The sequence below is a fragment of the Papilio polytes genome, unplaced genomic scaffold (assembly GCF_000836215.1).
Source record: "Papilio polytes unplaced genomic scaffold, Ppol_1.0 DF824146.1, whole genome shotgun sequence".
In the NCBI taxonomy this organism is placed as follows: domain Eukaryota; kingdom Metazoa; phylum Arthropoda; class Insecta; order Lepidoptera; family Papilionidae; genus Papilio; species Papilio polytes.
In genome coordinates this window covers 3,062,275-3,087,074 of record NW_013525058.1, presented here as the reverse complement: position 1 = coordinate 3,087,074, position 24,800 = coordinate 3,062,275, and the positions used below count along the sequence as shown (strand labels likewise).

Sequence of the window (24,800 nt, the reverse complement as noted above, 5' to 3'; positions counted from 1 at the left end):
GATGACTTCGGGCCATATTTGTTTCCACATTGCGTCCGTATCCGTCCGCAATCCTTTACCATGGAAACGTGCCCGTACATTAACTGCTTGAGTAACCTGGGTAAAAATCTTCAACGGCAATTCTTTGCTTCAAAGCTAAACGTTGCTCTCAAAACGAGTATTTATTTCGTCGCATCATTTTCGTCTATCAAAGAAATATATCACTTTGCTAGGCTTACTACGAACATCTGCCGTATGTGGATTTCATGAATATTTCATAACTCTGATTGCGTGAATGTTGATTCCTGGAATGGTGTGAGAAAATGCCGTGTTCCCAATTCATATAAGTGTTGTACTTATCTACACATTTGATACTTTCTTTACAAAGTGCGGTAAAAGATTTACAGGTTATATATATTTTTATAGTAGAGCGAGAGGCAAGCAGAATTTTCCAAAACAAGGAAGGTATCGCGGCCAAAAGACATCCGTATATCCAGTTGTCTATCTCTAATCGGTGGAGAGGACGCACAGAAAGAGGAAATATCGCCCGTCCTATGCATCCCTCCGTCTAATGTACTTCCCCTTTTTTTTCCTTATAAGAAAACGGTGGGAAGGGAAAGCGGACAAAAATAAGATTTCCAGCACCCAGAAAAATGGTGTGTAAGAGAATAAGGTTATGTCCAGCTATTTAAGTTCAAAGGCTGAGTCAAAGATGGCTAGTGTGAAACTTTTGATGGTTTTATTGTAATTATAGATTTCAACTATTATTATTTACTTTACGACTCTGAGTTCAGCTGTTATTAATTATCTGTACTATTATAATAAAGTGTAAACACACACTTCTTTGTTGCCTAAGATGTCAGCAATTACAACATATTTTGGAATTTGTCTTTTTTAATAAAAAGCCCCAAACTTGCGTCACGCTTTAGCCTATATATTTTAACGCCATTAAACTGAGGGGGTAAATATTTTGGATAAAAACCCTAATGTGGGAAAGAGACCATAAATTGCTGCCAACATCAAGGAAGCAAGGTTGTCATCATGTCATATCATTTTGACATTTGTAATTGATAATTTGACAGATGTAAACAATAAAATAAAATTTTCATAATTTTATATGGATGAAGTCCCACGGAAACAGCTAGTACATAATAATGCGAAAAATTAGATGGTTGAATGGATGTTTACTCTTTGAAAGTGATGAAAACTCTTTTATAGAGTAAACGCATCTTTATGTGATTTGTCATATGCAAAGTTTTTTTAGGAAATCAATATAGTCAAAGCATAACACTGCAATGGATTGAGAGTAGTAGAAATAGCAATAGATTTTTTACTAGTTTTAAAGTTACTCTTGGTTAATTTTACTCACCGAAGCATCCAAAGGAGGGCAAGCAAATTTAAAAAAGTTATATCATATATTGTCTCATACTTAAAAATGTACGGGTTTTATTTGTTAATAATAGTGGACAATTAAACATACTGTACTCACCTTCTTTATTTTTTGTTTTCTTCTTGCCATCTTTGTCCTGGAAATAATAATTTTATTTCTATTAAAAATGTTAAAATTATAACTATACAAGTACATTCACATACACAATGTATTTTCTTTGATGCACTAACTTATGATAGTAATAGTTCTTAACTTTAGACGAGACGAGCAAGACGTTCGTACGATAAAAGTTCAAGTAACGCTATGAACAAATGATAACCGTTTTAAAATGATTTGTTGTGATATGAGAAACTACCGGTAATCCGTACTTTAGGTCCGGGATTAATTACAAATGTTCACTACGAAGAATTAATGTATTTACATGTGTGCATGCTCCTAACAATGATTATGAAAATTCTAATTTAAAAAGAAAACAACTGGCTATAGTTAAACATCTAGTACAGGGGTGGCGAACCACTGGCACGCATGACATAAATGGCACACAACATTTTGAGCAAGTCGTAAGTCATAAAAACACACAAAATTATGAAGTAGATGCATGTAATCGAAGTAATAATCACAGTCGAAATTCACGTCAGATGGCACATCTAAGACCGCATTAAGTATTTTTTTTTTTAAAAAAGCATTTTGATGCATAAATGTTCGCCACCCCTGATCTGGCACATGTAGCACGCACCTTGGCTGCATGCAGCACATCCTCATTGGCGGCGTCGTGCGAGGCCAGCGAGCGCGGCGAGCGCCCGCCCCCCGCGCCCGCGCACGCCCCCGCCGCGCCCCCGGCCCCGCCCCCAGCCCCGCCAGCCACCCCGCCCGCCGGCATCACCGTACGGGACTTGGGCTTGCGCCAGCCCTGCCCGGGTAACCCCATATTTAACGTAACAAACTAACTAAACAATCCTATTCAATAGAATCAAAGATTCAAATCAGATTTTATGGGTCATCAAAACGTTTGCATAAAAATATTTTAATAAGAATCGATAGCGACGTTTTTAACTAACAAATGCTTTAGATGTGCGTGTCAAACAAGACTTACGAGTAGTAGTGGTAGCAAGTCCTGAAGCAAGAGCAAGTTTGCTTTACTTGATCTAGTTTATTGATATGTTGCATGTTAAATGTATCAGAAAATAATTCAACAGTAAGGTCTAATTAGAACGATTCAACATTAATTGATTACCGCCTTTCTATACATTTTTAATACTCTTTACATATGGACATGTAATGTAAATGCTGTGCTTCGATAATAAGTTCTTTAAGCAGAATTAAATGTATCTTAATTGCCAAACTTTGTTAATGCAAATAAGGGATTATTCCCAACCGTCACTCCGCTCTGTCCCCACGTGGAGACAGATAAAAAGTTTCATCAGTACCACCCTTTTGCGACGAGGGGACGGTTGGAACTTTTATATCATAACGGTTCAATCTGTCACCTTATTGCTGATAGTGGGTGTTGAGTGCAAAATACAACCTCTTTGGCTGACAAGCAGTATATATACAGCCAAAGAGGTTGCATACTGGCCACCAAGGCAATAATCGTTTATGAAAGAATAAATATAAAGAAGAAGTCAAGATGTAATCAAGAGAGTTTTAAATTTGTATATATTTTGTGTAAATAAGTTTTAAAATAAAGATATGTTTGGTTGATAATAAGTGTTTTGTATTTTTGGCTGCCGCGCTGTCGGTAACAAGTTAAACAGTGGGACTAAAAGGTGGGACGGATAAGGGTTTATTCTCACGCGGGGACAGACCGGGGTGACGGTTGGGAATAATCCTAAATAAAGTCCCTATAGTCATAAGGCAAGTAAACCGATTCTGAAGTAAGTACGTAAATAAAGTAGTATAATATTTGAACAAAACCTCTCTATTCTTAGTTGCATCAGAATCATCGTCCGAAATTGCATCACTTATTTTATTGTTTACATTTTCCCCATTCGATACACTTGGCACTTCTGCAACAGTATTTTGCGCCAAACTTTCACTTTCCACACACTCACTGGAGAAATCATTTTCACGAACATCACTATCGACAATTTTTTTAATCTTTAAACCATTTAAATCAAAGTTATTGACTAAATTCGCAGATTCCTCGTCCATTTTTAATAAATAACAGCATATGTTTCATATATCGCGTGTAAAATATATGTAAAAACATTAGCATACGTCAATAAAATGCTATCAGACTTGGTCACTTTCCCTAAAGATAATTTCGTTATCGTAAAGTAAACTCGGCCAGTCTACATGTCGGTGCGCTGTGTCAATGACGACTGACTGACCCGCTGTCTAATGCGAGTAACATATGATGGTCAAAGAGTAATTAACATTTTGTATTTATACAGTTTATTTTTTATGCCTAATATTAATAAATGTTATCATTTTCGTTGGTGATTATTAAAATTTCAAAAATTCTTTGACTATTATAAAGCTACGTTATCAGTAACAGTCTATGCTTTTATATTTTTTTTATTTGCACGCAGGCGAAGTCGCGAGCCACAGCTAGTTATACAATAAAATGTATACTAGTTTTGTTTTTATTAAATTACTATTACAATAAATTATTAACAAGAACAAGTTGCCATTCTTCGATTATTTAATCTACGACAGTACAACAAGAGAGCAAGGTCGCGGCGTCGTATAAATTTCGATTGCTCACGCGCACTCCGCCGATATATCGCTGACACACCTGATAACGTAACACCTTATATTATAAACAATAAGGTTCATTTTACAATACATTTTCTTTAATTAAACCTGTAAGTTAGTGACTAATATGAGAATTTAAATTAGTACTATTTGAATACAACGATATGTTTAATTAAAGAAATTTAGTTTTTTGTAAGGTAAAGTTTGAAGCAACTATTAAACTGATTTTCAATTTGATTATTTTTTTTGTTTAATAGTTTTATAAATATTCGTGGTTTTATGGTCAAATTAGTTAAGACGGTTAATGTATTTTTAAACTATTATCCTCAATGCCAATATAGTTCCTATTACAATCGAATAAGGTTGCTTTTACATTTGAATCTTTTTATAGAAAACTCACTTTATCATCAAAGAATCCCTGATCATCCGTCCTCTGCTGGCCCAGCAGCCTGTCAGTCTCCAGATCGGTGTCCGCTTCGTCTGGAAATTATTAAGAATTTATTTAATTAATTTAGATAATCACACAAGTACAGTCGCGGAAATACGCGGTGTCCCACTTACAAATTATTACTTGCAATGAGACTAACTCCCCTTCATATAAATAAAAGCTGATGCTCTAAATAAATAAATAATAAAAAAATGTAGCCTATGTTACTCACTGATAACGTAGTTTTCTAATGGTGAAAGAATTTTTTAAATCGGCCCAATAGTTTTAGAGGTATTTCAATACATACAAAAATAAAAATCTTTCATCTTTATAACATTAGTATGAGAGTATAGATAAATTTACAATCCCTTTTTATATGTAACTCGTAGTAGAGAGTGTGTAATTAGCTGTATAAAATTCAAATTGTAGATGTGACACTGCGAGATTTCCCGATTGTACAAAACAGAACAAGAGTGGTTTTTATAATTATAAAATATCCGAGGTACCTTCGTCGCCGCTCGCCTGTTTGATCTCGACTGACTCTGTGCTCTGCGCTGACGACGGCCTCTTACTGGAACACAACATTCATACATTTATTATGTTATGCTAACTTATAAAATCTTAGTCCAAATCACTGGCTGGCATTGTCTACGAACTATGAATTGCTTTTGGAGCATGTCTACTTTTAGAAAGTCTGGTATTAAAGCCTTATAAAGGTAGACGGGTAAATTATATCTACTCTTTTTTTTCATTTCACCTATATACAAGATTATTTTTTAAATGTAGCATAGGTTATTGTATCTATAAATTTGAAGTAATCAAAATTGAATGGAAAAATTACACATTCCTTCATATACTAGCTGTTGCTCGCGACTTCGTCAGCGTGGTATTAGAGAATAGTTGAAAAATAGACTATGTTACTCGGTGATAACGTAGCTTTTAAATAGTGAAAGATTTTTCGAAACCCGTCCAGTAGTTTTTGAGTTTTCAATACATGTAAATCTTAAAAATACAAATCTTTTATCTTTATAATATTAATAAACTGACCGTGGGTAAACGTCGTCGTGTGCGGCGTGTATGTGCGGCGTGTGCGTGCCGTGCGCGGCGTGAGGCACGTGCGGCGCGTGGGGCACGTGCGGCGCGTGAGGCACGTGGGGCACGTGGGGCACATGAGGTGCGTGAGGCGCGTGCGTGGGCAGCACGGCGTGCTCTGCGGGCGGCCGGTGCGGCGCGGGTGCGGGCGGCGGCGGACCTGAACAGGCTGAGGGTATACAAACATTACATATAACAATATTCATTTATAGCCTTAAGGGTCTGTCCCACCACTGGCTGATAGAGGCTCAGATAGCTTAAAAATGACGTCACTGTCAGAAAATGTAATAAAACCCGATATTTCCATCACATAATTTACACGTTGGGTTGTTAACAGACAATGTACAATTTAGAAGGACAAACCTCTAATCTAGATAATTCCTTCGAGGTTATTTTACATAATGCGGGATACTTTACCTAAAGGATCCAGCGAGTGTAGATCAGCGTCGGACAGTATGAGCGGATCAGAAATTGTTCCATTCTCCACTATTTCCTCTATTATTACCGATGAATTCTGTAAAAAACAACGCTCTAGTGTTAATAAAAATTACATTTGATTACTGAACTGAAGAATTTTCTTTTCGAGAATTCTTGGATTCATTTTTTTTATATTTTACGTATATTCTTACCTGATTATTATTGTCAGTGTCGGAGGCGTGTCCGGAGGAGAGGCCGTCCTCCACTACCGGCAGGTGTGTCACCACAACACGGTTAGAGTCCAGTTGCACTGGAAAAATATCCATATAATCTTTATTATTACTGAAGACAAGAGATGACTGAATATTTATTTATCAGGACGACCTCTAACTAGCGTTACCGCGTCAAACGTACGTTTTTATTTTTAAATAATTACCGGAAAATATCTAATCATAAATTACCTTTCATTTCGGAGAGTTCACTCTCCATGATGGCCAGTGAGAGGTCGCTGGCCGAGTCGCTGGCAGCCGACGACAGGGCGAAAGGGAGTCGTTCACGCGATCCGTGATCACGAGCCTCCAGCAAGTCCCTCAAATCGCGAGGGTCTCTGGCATCACGTAAATCGCGTACATCACGTGTGTCACGTGCGTCACGTGTATCACGCATGTCACGTAAGTCTCGTAACGATGTCCTGGGAGCGGGGGACGTGGAGCCGCTGTCGAGGGGACCTGCTCGTAGCGCTGACACATCTGGCGCCGTGTATCGTGACGTTTGTTGCTGTAAGAACATTGTGAAATGTTTAGGGCCTGTCCCACCACTGGCTGATGCGGCTTAGATAGATAAAAAATGATGTCACTGTCAGATGAGGCAACAAAATCCGATATTTCCATTACATATTTATCACGTTGGATTGTTATCAGACAATTTACAATTTTGTGGGACAGGCCCCAAAAGCTACAATCGTTTCAACATTTTGAAACGAGATGCAGAATAAAAATCAATATAAAGTTTATAAATGTGTTTGTATTTCTACGAATATGTATCACTACATCGCTAGTTACTTTTTATTATCCCTTCGTTTGCACTAACTGCGATCTTATTAGTTATTAGTAAATAGGTGGAGTTTGTCTCATTTCAATGAACAAGGCAATTTTTCCTGAAGTGGAACACCGCAGCTTTCCGCGATTGTACATTTAGTTAGCCATTTCATAATAGTCTTTTGTGCTGACCTGCAGGCCAAGGAAGTTGGTGTGGTTGTGCGGCGCGTGGGGGGAGTCGAGTCCATCGAGCTGGTCAGGTTGGGGCCAGTCTGTCTCGCTACCCTCCTCCACACCGTTCTCTGATGGACAATCTTGTGTCTGCCGTCGCAGCTCATACTCCAAGTCCTTGGCAATCATCATGAAATTATTATTTGTATTTTTAAAACATAATTCATTCGTTACAATGTTTGAAATATACCTGGAAGTTGACGATGTCGTCGTTGGCGGCGAGCTGCGTGTGTCCTGGTGCGGCGGGGCAGCGGAAGAACTCTTCCAGCACTTTGCGCGTCTCCGAGAACTCATACAGGTAGTCGAAAGCGGAACTGACCGGCGGGGACTCTCCGCGGCTCTCCGTCACCACCCTCTGAAACACACAACAATACGGTGATTTACAAGCATAATAAAATCTGTAAACGATCCTTACTCTTTTATTTAAACCCTACTTTTATTAGTATGTGGCCGCAACAACTAGCCACGAGTGGTCAGATTTGTACGGTTAGTCTTGTCTTCTGTTAGTTTTTCTTGGTCATAATTAAATGAAAGTCCTTCGAGCCGCACTAAGTACTTACCTGTGGGAAGCCGGGTCTCGGCGATCTGTTGCTAGTCTTCTGGCTGCCGACCCCGTACCTGCGGGGTGAACCCTCGTACTCCGCGATAGGTAGCTCCCCTATGACCCGCGTCACCCTCCCCTCCCTGCCGCCCTCGTCCCCCGACAGCCACGTGCCCGGGCTGCCAGAGGGCGAAGACTCACTGCCCTCACTCAGTTCACTCTTATTGTTCACATCACCATCACCGTTCTTCATACAGTCTAAAGTTCGCTTAACACTCGTGTCTATATCATCGTCACTAACGTCCGGGTCCATCCTCAAACCTAGGGACACAGAATTCAATATCACTGAAAATAAAAAGGAAACAAGTAAATCTTTTGTATTTATAAATGCACTTAACCTACGTTTAACTCTAACTTAGTACAAAAGCATACAAACATTCATTTGTTAATAGGAAAAAATGCTGGTACTAGAATAGATTAATCAAAGACACAAACTCTCCCTAGCTTTTGCCTGCGTGGAATTATAAATATCAAAAGCAAATAGCTTATGTGTTCGCCCAGACTATCTATGGCAAATTTCATCGAGATCCGTTGAGTTTTTAGGCTACATACTAGAGTGTGTTAGATCCATCTAAACTTTCGCATTTATAATATTAATAAGAAGTATGACTAAATCATGGGACACGCAAATTTTCCCATCAAAAGCACATAAGCCGTTTTAACTCGTAAATGGCTCTACACAGTCGCGTTAACATTTTAATACAAACACAGTCCCGCGGGAGTTCCGCTACATTCGTTTAATGGGATACGCGATGGCTTAATAAACTTTGAGCAGCTTCATTTTACCAGATCCTTAAAATTAACAGCTACAGGGGGATTTATACTGACACTTGGTACGTAATACTAAATAAAAATAACAAGGATAAAATATGAAGATGATATAAAACTCAAAGTCGATTAAAATTACCCAGGACCCTGAATTAACACATGCATACAGGATCCTCTACGTCTACAAAGCGTTTGAGCCATAAAGAATCACCTGTATACGGTTTTAGGTCTTTGGTTTCATCACTGTCGAAACATTTGTATTAAAACATGGCATTACTTTCATTTTTATTAAACACTAGCTTTTGCCCGCGTCTCCGTCTGCGTGGAATTAAAAAAAGTAGCCTATGTGTTCTTCCAGACTTTGTTCTACATGTAAGTCAAATTTTGTCCAGATCCGTTAAGCGGTTTAGTCTACAATCTTTAACAAACATCCATCCATCCATCTAAACTTTCGTATTTATAATATTAATAAGAAATATGATTTAACAGATATTACAAATGTAGTAAATAACATTCATAATGTCTACTTCACTAGTTCAAAATCTTATTTACCCAACATATTATTGAGTAAAAAAATAGTGATGTACCTTTCCAGTCGTCATTATCATCAAAGACCATCACCTCCCCGTCAGCCACAACAGCGATGGGGCTGCTCTTTGCACTGACATCAGTGGTCTTGTGCGGGTCCAGTATAGGCGAGCTATTCTTAGGGATGCCCATCGTATTGTCTATGATTGCTTCCCTATCTCCGTTCGTGTACGTTGGGGAAGTGTGACGTGATATCATTTTTTTCGGCTCATTGATAATTCTGTGTAGAGATATCTGAAAACGAAAATTATCTTTCAAGAGGTTCAAAGGTTTTTCAACGAAACTAGCTGTACGCGAATTCAGACAATATCAAGATTTAAATGCATATGTTTGTGCCACATTAACAAGATGTGTTTAGAGTTTTTTGGCTTGTGTTGACTAATATTGGTTGCTGTTGGTTAGTGTTGGCTTACCTCATTATTGAGATTGTCTGTGTAGTCTTCGTTGATGTTGTGTGGAGCGCGCTTGTTGCGCAGATTGTGTTTGTGCGTGGCGCTGTGCCGCAGCTTGCGAGCTGCCTTTGTGCGGCTCTGCGAGTACACCTCGCGACCGCCCGCAATCTCGATTATTCTGGAAAGAGTTGTAAATCGATTTTTTTACTAAAAACGACAAGAAGCAGCTTTGAAAAAGACACTGAAGTAAACTAAATGCCTAGACAACATATTTCAGGGAAAGAAAATAGCAGTACATGACAAACAATTTTCTTACTTGTAATCTAGTTTACAAAGTAAATAAATAAAATTCTAAAATCTATGGATATGAAATAGCAACTTTACAACTTAGATTGTAGCTTTAGTATTTTTAATGATAAGTACTAGCTGTTGCTCGCGACTTCGTTCAGGTAAAATTAAAAAATATAGCCTATGTTACTCAGCAATAACGTAGCTTTTAAATTTTTGACATCGGCTTAGTAGTTTTTGAGTTATTTCAATATATACAAAAATCCAAATACACAAATCATTCTTCCTTATAATGTTAGTACAGATAACTGTACCTTGAGTCTCTCAACTTGTAGGCACCTCCCTTGGAGTTGAGTATGACGAGCTGGCTATCCGCTGCCCGCTCCTCGTCCGAGGACGCGTTATTAACGGCGTTCATCTCGCGGCCCTCCACGCCAACGCCCACGCCCACGCCCACGACTAACCTGGAAGACAAACCATCAGCATATAAAACATATACCCCATCTATTATTCGATACAGGGTGCAACACTTGCCACTTAGCAAGTATTTCCACTGCCGCTGCTACATTAGCAGTCGAGCGCGGCTAATTCCTAGTGAAAGAGATAAGTTATAGCTACAGTTTATAGCTAAACTATGGCAAGGCAAAGTACATGCTTAACTTACCTTTATTGTTTTCTTAGATAAGTACTCAAGTTCATACGTGCAAGCGTGCAGACAGAACATAAACCGAATAACAAAAGTTATTAAATAAACAAAATGAAATTATTATAAATACCAAAACACTATTACAATAAAATAATTCAGTAATATTATATTTTAAATCGTAACCTGACAAAGGTTCGACTATCACAAGCTTCCATATATCGCAAAAAACCTGGCATAAAAATTACACAATGTAAAATATATAATCTGTATTTTGCAAGGAAATAATCTCAATAGTAACCAACGATACATTCAATATTAGGTCACCTAAAAGAAAATAAAACATAGATTTAGGACTTTAGCTTAATAACCTGTGTTTTAAAAACTCTGAAACTCAATTTTTTCATAAACGTTTTTAATCACTAGGGTAGTAATCATTTTGATTTCATGTTAAAAAAAAAGTCTCAGAACTGTTTCCACATTCTCTACACAATTTTCAAATAATAGATACGAAAATGTCCAAACAAAGGCAGTCCCAAACTCGTGGATATATTACCGAAAACCTGTCAACATTAAGATATGTTTTCTAAACGTAGGTCGGTATAACCATCCTTTTTTAACTCCTGTAATTCGTCACATAAGCCTTACAATTTCCTCCTTTGCTCTCTGTATACACGTAAAACTTGACTTTACGAGGATTCCACGTGTTAAACATAAAGCTATGGCCCGGTTTAATATCGACGTTTGTAATTAAACTGCGATCACGTGACTTGACACAAAGGCAAGTCGAGGCACGTGACGGCCCGCCAATAAGTTAGGGATTGAACACGCGATCCGACGATTACGTAAACACGAGCTACGATTGTCGGTTGCTATTCGGTGCATGTGTACTTATAGATGAATACGATACTTGTTAAAGTTTATAAACGATTCACTGGATCTATTTATTTCATATATTAGAAGAACTTTAACACATTACACATGCTTCCCATGGCATCGCCTTAATTAATGTCCTTACACACTTTAGTCTCTTTATTGTAAATCCTAAACGAATGATTACATGTAAATTAATGTTTTGTTTAATATTATGTGATCACATCGTTATTTACTTTATCGGCGCAGCGGCATTACCTATGTAATTATTTCGTTATCATAATTATTAATAATTAAAAAGTAATATATAGTATGTTAAAATTTTGATATTCCATCAGCAAGGTTTCGAACACTACTAAACAAGACGTAGCCAGTATCGATGCATTGCAATGTTCACTTAGAGTACTACTTAAGCTGCCAATGTTCGATCAGTTTTGACGAGACGCTGATTATGTTCTACGTAAGCTATTTTTAAGCAAACAAGCGATAAAGCTTCGCATAGTAGCCACGGGTATTCCAGACTTCCTCAACAATTGTTTTAAATGAAGCACGCAGTTAAAGTATACATTTAATCGACGATCAATTCCCGAGAAAAAAAGATGTTATGCTTTAGGTTTATTTAATCTTAATAAACAAACATTTGATTTCTTAACTTCAATTTATCTAAACTAGAGAATACACAACATTGCGCTTTAAGCCTCTGTTATCAATATAATAATGAATGTAAAAGCATCACTGAAACGCTGGATTGAAAATTATTACTCTCGACGTAAACTAACTCTTTTAATTTAATATTTTAGCTATCGGTTTATTACCAGTAATAGCAGTAGCCTCGTTTAAATGAATAGTGTACTTATCATTGTGTAGCTGAAGCCGTGTCGCAGGGCACATGTTAGGTTAGGCGTGATGTGTTAGGTTAGGCGTGATGTGTTAGGTTAGGTTGTGAGGTTATGTGGGGTGTGAGGTTAGGAGAGGTGCGTGTTACCTATCGTGCTGGTGCTGGCTGTTCCTGGGGCGGCACTTGGGGAAGAGGCGCGTGATCTCGCCGACGTCGGAGCCGGGCGTGGAGTCGCCCGTCCGCAGCCCCGCGCCCGCCCCCGCGCGCGCCCGCCGCGTGCTCGCGCTCATCGCCCCGCCGCGGTCAACTCTACCGGCACACGCCACCCGCTTAGCGATTGTCTCTTATTCAGTACTAATCTCAATTGTTATGTGATGTAAGCAAACGAGTAAACTGTTCATCTGATGTTGAAATATCACTCCTACCTAAACGTTAACTAATCAATAAAGATGCCCGTATATGTGCAAAGGACCAATACGGAATAAATGATTTAGGAATCCTAACCACCGATATAACGTAGTTCCGTAGTGTTTAGTGTTTGCCAAATTTTGTATCAGGATGTGAATGAATAGACAATGGAAAGGGATTGTTGTATCCAAAATCTAAATTCAAATACCTTAATTTTCAGAAGACACGCAGAAGTATAAATATCTACTTGACATCTAAAATGCGAAACTAAATTGAAACCTAATTATGGGTAAAGTAAGATTTTAGACTAAGACTTATCAGTGCTCTAAAATCTATTATTTATATTTAGTCATTAATTTATAGTACTAGAGACTTGAATCTCATAGATGTGATTGTAATCGTAAACATAATATCAACTAATACATCTGACATTTCGCCGGAAGCCACTAATTTGCATACACGATACATTGTCATGTATTATTCCATGTGTTTACTTTATAGATTGGTTAATCCCTTTATGTTATGACAGAATTAATTAATCAGTTAAGTGGCAATAAACATATTGATCCTTAGATACAGTGTAAGGTATATAAGAAATTATTGTACAAATATCGCTGCAAGGGCAATATTCAAAAACAAAACAAACGCTTTGATCTAATGATATCGTTTCGTATTCAGTAGCCCGCACAACAAAGTTACGTCTGCCTTCGGTCCCCAAACGAGCTCAAGATGCGATTTGGCATTAGTCGGCAAGTTCTGTAGGTAGCCTCACCCCCGGGCCAGGGCTGGCCGATGACGTGTGCCGCATGGCACCGACTGTAACCGTTGCCAAACTACCGGATCGATAGCACATTAGCTGCGTGGCTACGAAATCTGACATAGGCGGAGCGGGAGCGGGTAGCTGGTGTATTAATTATACGCCACTTGTTACAGCAAATTTGATACGATTAATAAATAACTAATAATTTTGATTTAAATTTCTGTAGGGTTCATGACTTGAGGATTTCTTTTCAATGCTAATATCTTTGTTGCGTTACCAAAAGTAATGCGTTTAAAAGTTCTGTTGGCCACACCACAAAAGCACCGACACGCAAGGCCCGCCGGGGCCGCATGTCTTGCGAGGGTAGATTTATTCCTAGGATTTTATTGGCCTGCTCGCCGCGCCGGCCGTCGCCACTTCACCACTCTTTATGTGAGACGTTTCACTAAACCCTATTTACTTGAATGTTTTCATGTGACATATAACTTTGATTTGATTGTGGGGTTTTTTTCCTATTTGTGTGTCTACAATAAAGGATATCGTACTTCTTACATGCCATATTATTGGTGTTACAGTAACTATCATGCCGAAATATAATTCAGTTCTCAAACAATAAGATGCAATTTCGTTTAACTTTAATTAATTAAAGAAAGTGGAAATGGGAACGGCGACAGATCTTTTGAACGCAATCCTGGAATTCTCTCTTCGCGTCGCCAATTAAAACGCGCGGGTCTAAATTCTAGTTACTTAATAAATTTCAAAGAACAGCCGCCTCTCTACGGTAATTAAAAGTCCATTTATGGGATTGAAGAGGTCTCATCTTGTACCTTGGTAATGTAAATAGAAGTAAGGGAAAGTGATGGGGAATTAGAGATCTGATTTAGAGTTGTTCTGTCTTTTGCTAAATTTTGAATTTCTTTAAATTGTTTAAACACCAAACTACAACATATACTGAACCAATTAGCGCTTAGCAGCATAATAAATACAGTGTTTGAATAGCTTAACCTGTAATTCCACTGAAATGCCACAGCTTGAATGATTTATTGTGACATTTGGAATATTCAAAGGCCATGTCAAATACACCTTTATTGTGAACATCTAAATGTGAACGGATCGCAAATAATAACATATTTCGTATCCTATTAAAACACACATTGCATCGTAAAAAAGTATAATTTCTGTTAGGTTTTGTCTTTCTGAATGTGACAAAAAAAAACATAACCAATAGAAAAAGTTGTACGATAGCTGAGAATACTCCTCCGACGGAAGGCCGAGTTACGCCTCTCTCATTTCTTGGACATTTCTATTGCTTGTATCTTTCCTTGAACGACCGTAATCTACGGTATAGTCTGATTCTTTCTTTATTTTCCTCAACTCATAATTTTACAAAAAGTTAAAGTAGTATTAGACAATAATATAATTCTAACAACTTTACACCAGGACCAGGAAATGCGCGCTTATCCATAATATTTCAGATTGACATTGACAGATGTTATAGGGAAGGGACGTGTATGCAAGTGATCTAGTGTTGTGCTGCTACTCTGGCACGGTTTCGATTTCTTACACCGATTAATAAAACAAAAAAAACTTGCTTTTGTGAGCGATATTCGAATATTTGTTCTCAATTAAACAGAATCGATTTTCTGAAAAAACATGAACTGCACTTAAATAGTAAACTGACTCAATATAACATTAAGACTCTGAAAAATTGTCACTCGTCCTCTATTTATTTTAATACCCAAATTTGAAATTTATTACAACGATCTGCCGCAAACGTAATAAAATAAATGGAATCGCTAAGCCGTTTGATTTACCTCATACATAAGTAAATGCAAGGGATACGAGGGATACGAATTTCAATACATCACATATAAGGAATTTAAGTGACCTCACCTCAATGTATATCCGCATAATTTATATTCAGAGACGAGATAACATTTATAATTAAAAAAATAATAATATCTAACCAGTTTATTTTTATCACAGATACCTAATCATGTTTTTAAAAGATCGTAGATTATTTCTAGTGATGTAACCATTTTGTTTTCATATTTTCATCTTTGATTTTCGTTTGTTATAGCAGATCGAAGCTTGTTACCTGGTTTACGATGAGTCATAAAATATCCTCATTCCCTCTACACGTGTGCGAGGCGCTAAACATTCTAAATTGTCTGACCGAACCAATCGTGTTTTATGGTTTCCCCTTCCTTACTAATATTACTCTTTTAGATTTGTATACGAAATTAAGGCGGATTAACAAATAAAAGCATGTATGTGCGTACAGGAATTTTCAAATGAAAGTAATGTGCCAATACAATGCACAAAAATAATTGAAAAAACTTAAAATGCGAAATTAAAGCCGAAGTATTGTGCAAAAAGTGTTGATATATGTTGTAACAAGATTTCAAAGTCCTCACAGGTTCTTAGTCTTACTGATGTGAAACCGAAGTTTCCCATTGGACCGATTTATTGGTAGGACGATCAGTCCAACGGGCAACACCAAAACCGAAACAAAACAAAACAATAAATAACTGAACGAGTGGTCGAAAGTACCACATAAGTAGACACCGAATACTGAAATAACTAATTTTATATCTCGTCTAGTTATATTTAAATAAATCTTACAATCAAAAACTGTTGAAACTAATTTACACGTAGTGAACAAATCGTTAATATCACGAAATTAAATTTTAGTCAACTCCTAAATTAAATTTGTTCGATACCAATTTACAGTCGCCGGACGAAATTCAAAACGGAGGCTCTCTTGTAATTAAAAGTACCATTCATTCAATTGAATGGCTCTCGAATGACTTACAACTTCTCCACAATCAGCGCTGAGTATCTTTCACTTCAAATCAAACGAAGACAAACAAATGAAAATCAAACATGATTTATTTCGAAACTTTTATATCATGAAAGCAACCTCTATGTGTAAAAAAAGTTAGCATTTCATTCTGTACATTGAAAGTCACGTCAATAAAATTTACAAATCCAAATCATTTTAGAACATAATCAAAGAGCGAAATGTGTTAAGTATTAAAAAAATACTAATAAAACTCCACGTGGAAATAAAAAAAAACACATGGTATTTATACATTTAAATTGTATGAACAATATTAGCGGTGAGTCAGACAGTGCGAACTTGGTGCATTTAAAACCGCTGCAATAAGCAAGTAATTAAGTGCTCTTGTGTGGCGTTTAACGTGACGGTCGCTCGAAACACTCACGGCCCGGAATATTGAGTGAATTGAAATTGAGAGAAATATTTTTTAACGATTATTGAGTTTTGAATGAATTGAGTTTCATTCAACTCATGCAGTGCTCTCAGACATTCGGACTTAACGTATGTACACTATTAAATTTAAAACACATAATACCGGAGAGCTAAAATCAAATTTAAAAAAAAAAACATCTACTTACACATTTAAAAGTTAATTAATACTAAAGACAGCGTAGTCTCATAAAAAAAACTTATAATATGCACTTTTTGAGACAAGTAAAAATTACAACGTAATTTACCTAAAAAATTGAGATGTGTGAGACTTTTAAAAAACAAGTCCGTCCATTTGTTTTACCGTTTTGATTTATCTAATTGAAAAGTTTCATTTCCGGTTTACGACTCTCATTTCTCCACACGCGAAAGCCGTAAGAGCGGAAACTGTTTTGAAATACCTACTTTATAACCTGTACTAAAACAAAATCCTTTTTCGTTTAACAATAAAAAAAAAGTTAAAAGTTAGCCTCTTAAAGAAAATGTTACATTATGAAATACATTTCACCTTTAGTATAATATTTTACAAACATTTTGTATCACTATACTAAATTAGATTTGAGCACCACAATATTTCATCGATTTTACATAAAGAATTGCATTTTAACATCTTGAATTGACGAATATCATTCAAAATGATCGTCGACTTATTCAACTGTCTACTCTATTTAATCGATACTCTACGAACTGCTACAAAGAAACAAGAAATTGTAGACTAACGAATGCATGCCAAGTCCACTAATTCATTCCCAATATGTCTAATTCATGCGGGTTACTTTATTCGTGTATTTAAATAAAGAATAATTTGAAACTATAGGTAGGAATTGTGACCCAATTTTCCGTACTATTAAACAGTCTTTAAAACCTCACTCTGTTATTAACAATAGTTAAAATATTTTAAAAGTTTCTCAATAAGGGTTTCTAAAAAATAAATGAGATTTGATGTATTTTCTTATTAAAAATATTTATTCGTACTAAATCTGTTACAGTGACTGTTGTTTTATAAAAGCCAATCATTCTGAGCCACTTACGGACTTTTGAGAGGTAGTGAGATATATCTTTAACGGTTCAGCAAACATAACACTGGCACGTTACTTTCGATGTACGTCCGTTGGGATTCAAAACTCGGGAGTAACGAGATATTAATTCAAAATCTAACGCGAAATTGATAGATGCGTTATTAATTTTAACCTTATTGTTTTCCTTCTCATGTTCTTAATATATTGGTTTAAAATATTACAGTGGAAGAATTGACGATTTCTTAGATAATATAAACTTTTTAAGTTAGAACTAAGTACAATTGAAATGTATAAAAATTGTTTGAGGTAATGATTACTTTTGTTTTTACATATGTCGTATTCTTATATTTATACGTTTTCATTCGTTTTAGTTTACAATACGAATATCATTATAAATGTTCATCTATTATAAATGCATGTATGTTCATGCACATGCATTTATAACTTATGTTTGATGTTTACGTGTTTATGTCATATACATCAGACATCTAAACCGTTAACTTTGATATGAGTAAATAATCTGATAATTTTCATCTTAATTAGCTAATATTTTACAGTAACACTAACATTGTGCTTTACTTGATCAACAAACATGATTCTACTTTAAAAGTAACTTATGGGTTTTCTATTTTAAATATTACTTCTTTTAATTAAATTTAAAACAAAGATACTAACCTTTTTTCAGCATTGTTTCAGTTTAAGATCTGAAAAGAACAGACAAATCGTTTAAAAGTGTACATTTTGTTTATTAACCTTTTAGCTATCAGTAAAACGTAACGCAACTAGAGGCTAATGCACTCAGCTATGAGGTTACAACAAAAGTAGGACGTAACTTTACAAAATGGGTGAATAAAATAAATATATCTTATTCGCTTTACCTTGTCCCAATTTCGGATGCAGCCCTGACATCCTCCCCTTGTTGCGGATACTGCGCTTTAAATTTAGATGCAAATTCGCCAAGTGGAGTGGCGAGAGTGGAAACTTTGAATGCGCCGCGGAGTGGGTTGTAAAAAGAGAAAATGCAGCGCTTTGTGCTTCAAGATACCGTGACAAGAGCCCGAGTGCGACACTTTACTAGTGGAAATTCAGTTTTCGTAGCGCACTCTCGAAGGGCCCTCGCTAAGGAAACACGAGCACGTGTCAAAGGCGGTACTTATCATGAATATTATTCAAAGTTACGTCGTCGCATTACTCGAACACTATTTGTTATCCTCTCTGCATTGGCCCACGGGATCTTTTCCATCAGACGTTTTTTAAACAAAGACATTGAGAATATTGGAACTGGAGAAAATGGAAAAGGGATCTCTATCGAATTTTGTCTATTGATTTTATTGTTCAGAATTTCACACATTTCGAAGGAAACCCTACATTTCAAACACCTTTTACAACACGTCCTTCACTTTTCTGTCGTAATATCTAATTCATTATTTTTAGGAGAAAATGCTACCAAATATTGGAATATACAACACTGTCTTCATTCACAAAACGTAGGAAATTTAAATTCCACCCACCTTAATCTGTTTCTTTCTAAACGCATTCTTAGTTAAAGCTATTCCAATTGTGAATTTTGGCGAAGTGAAAAATCCTAGGTACTTGTATCGAGAATTTGTAACAACACAATAAAAGGAGAAAAACAAAAACACGTTGTAGTCATATTTCAGTTTGGGGCAAGTTTTAAGAGAAGGCGGTCCATTTAAAATATTTTTAACTATTTTGACATAAATCATAAACCTGCAAATACTTCTGAAATTGTAACAGCATGCCTCGTTTATTCTACGAATGTGCTACGAATATATTTATTGCATTACGAAAATAAGTTCCCTAAAGATTTGACAACCTGTTTTAATAGTTAGTAATTATTTATATCACCAAAGTGATTAAAAAGTGGTAAAATAGCAGCAAATCAAAAGAAGTCCTTTTATTAATTAACCCGAATTCAGAAACATTGGCTGCCGAGGTACCAAAAGTGCATTAGTATATTGAAATGTAAATGTGTAAGTGATTGGGCCGTAAAAACGCTACTGCTCGTCACTTACACCACAAATATGCGGCCTGATTCCCATGTTCACTCGTTCGTCTGCCGGCCGCTCTCTCGCCGCTTCGGACGGCCAAACATAGCTTTATTACACAGTGCGCGGGAATATTTTAATATCTGCCACTGTTCCCGGCATTAAGCCTGGATTATTTTCTTGTTTACTTTGCGAACAAAGCCCCCAACTATGCTGTTATAAATTTCATATAGAGGCTTTATCACTAATTAAAATTAAACAAACCCCCGTTGTTGCATGGAACTTTCAAATTAACTATTTGTTCCGCCGCCACGTTTCTTTGTAAACATCCATTTATATTGGTTTATTTTCTATTTGGATAACGTAGATTAGTTTTAGTAATATGAAATAGTACCTGTTTTCGTTAGCAAAGCGTTTTCCCTTGCATAAATGATTTATTGTTCAGTCAAATTACAAAAAAATGAGCCTAGCGTATCGTTTTTAAATATTGGCCTCATAAACGAGGGTAAAATCCGTCTAAGTTTTACATTTTCTATTCAGGTGGGTGCACTTAATCCGTAGCTTGTACCTAATCTTAAAAATATTTGCCGGCGATAAAAAGTCGTTTGAGGCAACAGGCAAGGCAGTTTAATGAGTAGAGCAAATCTGGGTTAATGGTGCAGCGCCCTCTGTCGTCGCTTTAATTTCTTATTTCTCTCGTTAGTGTGCCTTTTAAATTTTCAACCGAATCCTACGACTTCCATAATTCTATAGTATTGTTTAAGGTCTTGTATGCTAAGTATTGCCTGCCAGGGTTTTTTTTATATTCAATATATCATAATATAATAGGAGATGTGCGCAGATCCTCGCCACACAACGCTACGAACAGGATATGAGATCTTAAATAGGAATTCCTCGAGTTCTTTGTCAGCGTCGCGTCGCAACCTAGATCTTTAAATGAGAGAACTATAGTGATATTTGTATAGTTTTGCCGTTAAGAGTTTATTAGACAACTAGCCGTTCCCGTGCGGATTTATCCGCATGAAATTATAAAAACTTTATTTTATTATTTATATTTGTCAAATTCTTCATACGAAATGTCAAAATAACCTTGTTTCCTTAATGTTGGCAGCTTGTAGTTTATAGTCTCTTTCCCACGTAAAGGGTTTTTTTCCACTTTATTTACCCCCCTAAGTTTAATAACGTGAAATATGTACAAATATAGCCTAAAGCGTGTCATAAGTATAGAGCTTTTTATTAAGGAAAAAAATAAAAATATACTGTGATAGCTGACATCCTATGCCACGAAGTAGTATGTGTTTACGCTTTATAATATTAGTATAAAAGTATAGATAAACATATACCTGGCAGTGACACAGACGACGTCGAGTGACCACGAGAGAAGCTACAAAGGGACTTTTAATTGCTGGTCACTTCATCACATCAGCGTTCTTTGTTATAACAAAAGAAAACATTTTAATCAAATCCAAGATCTTTAGTATAATTGAGTTTTCTTTTTTTAACACACATATTTACGCCGCGGAAATAAAATTGTCAGAATTGAATAAACAAAGACCGCTAAAAACTGAACAGTTTACTCTGGTAAAGTTAAATAAAAACTGGGCAGTTGAACCTGAACATGTGAGCTTAAACTTATTTACTGTAAACTAAGGGTTCTTGTTACACGCGATTCATCCCACTTCATGTCCAACCAAGGTAACAGTGGTAGAGCACGCTTTAACATCTTCGCACGAATAGGCCGGCCCGCCCGGTGCAATATCACGACCACACAGAAAACAGGCGTGAAGTGGAAGCAATTCCGCATTTCGTCTAACGATTGTACTAACTAACAGTAAATAAGTCTAAGCTTATGACAAGACATAGTAATGTCATGTCCAGTAAGAGTTTGGTTTATTTTGAAGTGTAAGTTTACAAGCTAAATGTTACTTGAACGACCCATCATTCTCGACTTATTACGTAACTTATAAGTTTTGGCAATGCGATTGCATTTAATCTCCAGTGGGCGAGTCGCCAGTACTTGACACGCCCGAGTACTGGACTCCTTGACCCATTGGGACATATTCATACGAAGTACTTTATGAAATTACTTCCCATACAAACTTTAGCAAAGTTAAATAAATAAAAAATAACTACATTAAATAGGAAATACTTTTTGCATTGAATTGGCGCCGAAATTAGTGAACCCTTTTGAAAATATCTCTCCAGTTTAAAAAGCAATATTATTACTGAGTAATATAGGTTATATTTAACAAAAACGGGTAGATTGTAACAAAAAATAATTATTAAAAATCGGTCCACTAGCGGAGTTATGCCGTAATACACATAAATAAAAACATACAGACGTGTTGAGTACCTCCTTCTTTTGGGAAGTCGGTCAAAAAAACATATCATAAGTATTCTTTGTCACTCACTCGAAGCTGGGTAGGATCGCTAGTATTGTAACTTAATCTTTTACTTTAAGGCCACATAAAAACTTTTAAAAAATATTTAAAAAACAACATCAAAGTTCTTCTAACTTATTACGAAAATATGATTCCATTTATGCGGAGTTTAAGTACAAAGTTTAAGTTTCACTCTCGTGAGATTTGACCGTGCTTCGAAGCTGTCAAACTTTTGTTAAGACTAATTACTAATTTTCATCCTCCTTGGGCGTTTTGTAAAAAAATTTTTTCCCTAGAATATTTTTCAATAAACCGTGAAAATTACTTACGACAGTTTGTTAGTAGCTAATTTAATTTCTCTAAGAATTTCCAAAGATAAAAAATGAATTTAGATTCATTTTTTGTTTCACTCTCTGTGGAAAGTTGAGATAAAACTCTACCGTGTAAAGATTAAAGCGCGCACATCTTTGACTTAACTAACGCATTATTCAATTATCGATTGTTAAACTCGTAACTAAAGGTTCTTGTTACATGTGGTAGAGCCCGCTTTAACATCTTCGCATCAATGGGCCGGCTTGCCCGGTGTAATACCACGACCACACAGAAAACAGAGGTGAAGTCGAAGCAATTCCGCATTTCGTCTGATGAGCGTGGTGCCGGAGGCCTAATTTTAGTCCCTTTTCACACTTTTCGTCAGAGGAAAGTATGGGAAGGAAAAGTGAATTTGACGATGGAGGCATAGGAAGCTGAAATGTCCTCTTTATGTGCGTCTCCTCCGTCAATGAAGGGTAGGCAACGCATCTGCAATGGCGGATGTTTATGGGCAGCGGTCGCTTTCCATTTCGGTGGATTCAGGTAGCCGCTTGCTCGTTTGCCACCTTATATTATAAAAAATAATAAGCCTTTTACTTTTCAAACGTGAACATCATAGTATTTAAATTAAACTAGCTCAAGTTATAAACAGTGACAAATTGCTGGCATTATCTTGATATTACGTTCTTACGCGTGTACGCCATTACTCCAGCGACTCCCTCACGTGGAGAATTTACGAGGTGTAATTAACCAGTTTACAATTCATTGTGACTGGCGGGTTGTTTTATATGTTGTCATTTGCACTAGTATGTAGAAGCCCTCTTTCACCAACTTCGTGAATAGCGTCTTATCGGTCTAACGCCGTTTAAAAAATGAATATTTTAGTTCGACATTAATAGACTATAGTAATAAGGTTATATGCGATCGTCATTTGATATCTCTTAAAGTTTTTAATATTTAAACGCAAAGTAACCACTTTAAGGTGAATAAAGCATTACTGTGTTGGCTTGTTTCTTTATCTTACTGTGAAAAATGATGAAATGTCTATTTATGTTATTCTAATTAATACAAAAATAAATAAAACCAATACTGTACCTGGTTACGAAATTAACTTCTGTAATCCGTCCACTTACCTGAAACAGAAATAAATCATAAATACATCATATATAAGGAAATTTTAATATTTTAATGACCGTATACTGAAACGACATTTAAAACTCTTAACCCCTTTAATTTAACGCATATCAGATTGTAATCACCGCTTACGAATCAGAATAACATTTGTTTCAACACTCGCTCGTAAAATATTAAATCAGAAACAGAATACGAGTACTTTGCAATGAGAGGAATATATACTACGGTAAAAACTACGTATATCCATTGCAAGATAGAAAACAAAACGCAAAATATCTATTGTTATATACATAATAGAAATCTCTTCGTTTCTTGCTTCCGGCGCATATTGATATCAAACATACTGCCTCTTGTTCGAGCATTTCCATTCACAATGTTAGCACAGAGAACGAACAAACTAAATGTAAGCAATGTACATATGGAATACATTACAGTAACGTAAGGCTTGATTCTTTTGACTTTTGAGTTTATCACGTATTTTACAAACATTCTAAAAATATATTTTTAATAATTAACACAACAACCAGACATGTCAAATTCAATTTTGTAATGTATTTTTTTTAAGTGGCATGGGATAAAAAAAATACACCAAAACATAGATCTAATTTTAGATTATTGAAAGTTCTAATTAATATTCTAGATTATTAGAGAATTATCATGTAACAGACATGATAATTCTCTAACAATCTACGAATAGAATAGAGAGAAAGTGTATATAGTAATTCGTAAGTAAATTTTTATTAATTTTATTATAATGGGACAATCTAACAGACGTAACAATGAGATGATCAACGACGCTATAGACATCCACAATACCAGTGTAACAAAATGTTGCACCGGCCTTTGACAAGTTTCTCTTGCATCAAGAAGCCTTCGCGTTGTTTACTGTGGGATTTAATTCATGCTGTACATAAAGTTTTTATTTCTATAATATACTATAAAAGAGGAGAACCTAGAAAGAGATAGATCGCGTGAAGATGATATGATCAAGAAGGAAGTGACTGAGATGACGTATGATAGAGTTATGTGGAGGACAAAAATCTGTCGCACCGACCCTACAGGAGTAGGATAAAGAAGATGATGAATTTACCATGTTAATGACTTGTAAATTTAATTTTACCTCTAAAAAGTCTAATAAAAGAATACATTAGTTAAGTCTATTTAGCGTAGCGACGTTTATAACGTCAATGACTTTAATAAAACAACGTTTCTTCGTCCGTCTATTAATTACACGTGAGGGTGGAT

The 24,800-nt window shown here is 36.1% G+C and overlaps 1 protein-coding gene across 1 annotated transcript in view; it reads right to left on the bottom strand.

The window, feature by feature from the left end:
- Positions 1-24,800, bottom strand: part of LOC106111736 — a 114,021-nt gene that overhangs the window by 8,690 nt on the left and 80,531 nt on the right. The window contains exons 3-19 of the mRNA XM_013293880.1: positions 23,517-23,554; positions 18,395-18,423; positions 12,409-12,568; positions 10,222-10,371; positions 9,641-9,797; positions 9,227-9,461; positions 7,831-8,156; positions 7,461-7,625; positions 7,232-7,387; positions 6,464-6,779; positions 6,215-6,312; positions 6,003-6,099; positions 5,541-5,754; positions 5,000-5,064; positions 4,467-4,546; positions 2,106-2,279; positions 1,400-1,505 (exon numbers count right to left, since the gene is read on the bottom strand). Of these exons, the coding sequence (XP_013149334.1) occupies positions 1,400-1,505; positions 2,106-2,279; positions 4,467-4,546; positions 5,000-5,064; positions 5,541-5,754; positions 6,003-6,099; positions 6,215-6,312; positions 6,464-6,779; positions 7,232-7,387; positions 7,461-7,625; positions 7,831-8,156; positions 9,227-9,461; positions 9,641-9,797; positions 10,222-10,371; positions 12,409-12,568; positions 18,395-18,407 (2,512 nt within the window). The 5' untranslated portion in view covers positions 18,408-18,423; positions 23,517-23,554. The remainder of the gene's footprint in view (positions 1-1,399; positions 1,506-2,105; positions 2,280-4,466; positions 4,547-4,999; positions 5,065-5,540; positions 5,755-6,002; positions 6,100-6,214; positions 6,313-6,463; positions 6,780-7,231; positions 7,388-7,460; positions 7,626-7,830; positions 8,157-9,226; positions 9,462-9,640; positions 9,798-10,221; positions 10,372-12,408; positions 12,569-18,394; positions 18,424-23,516; positions 23,555-24,800) is intronic.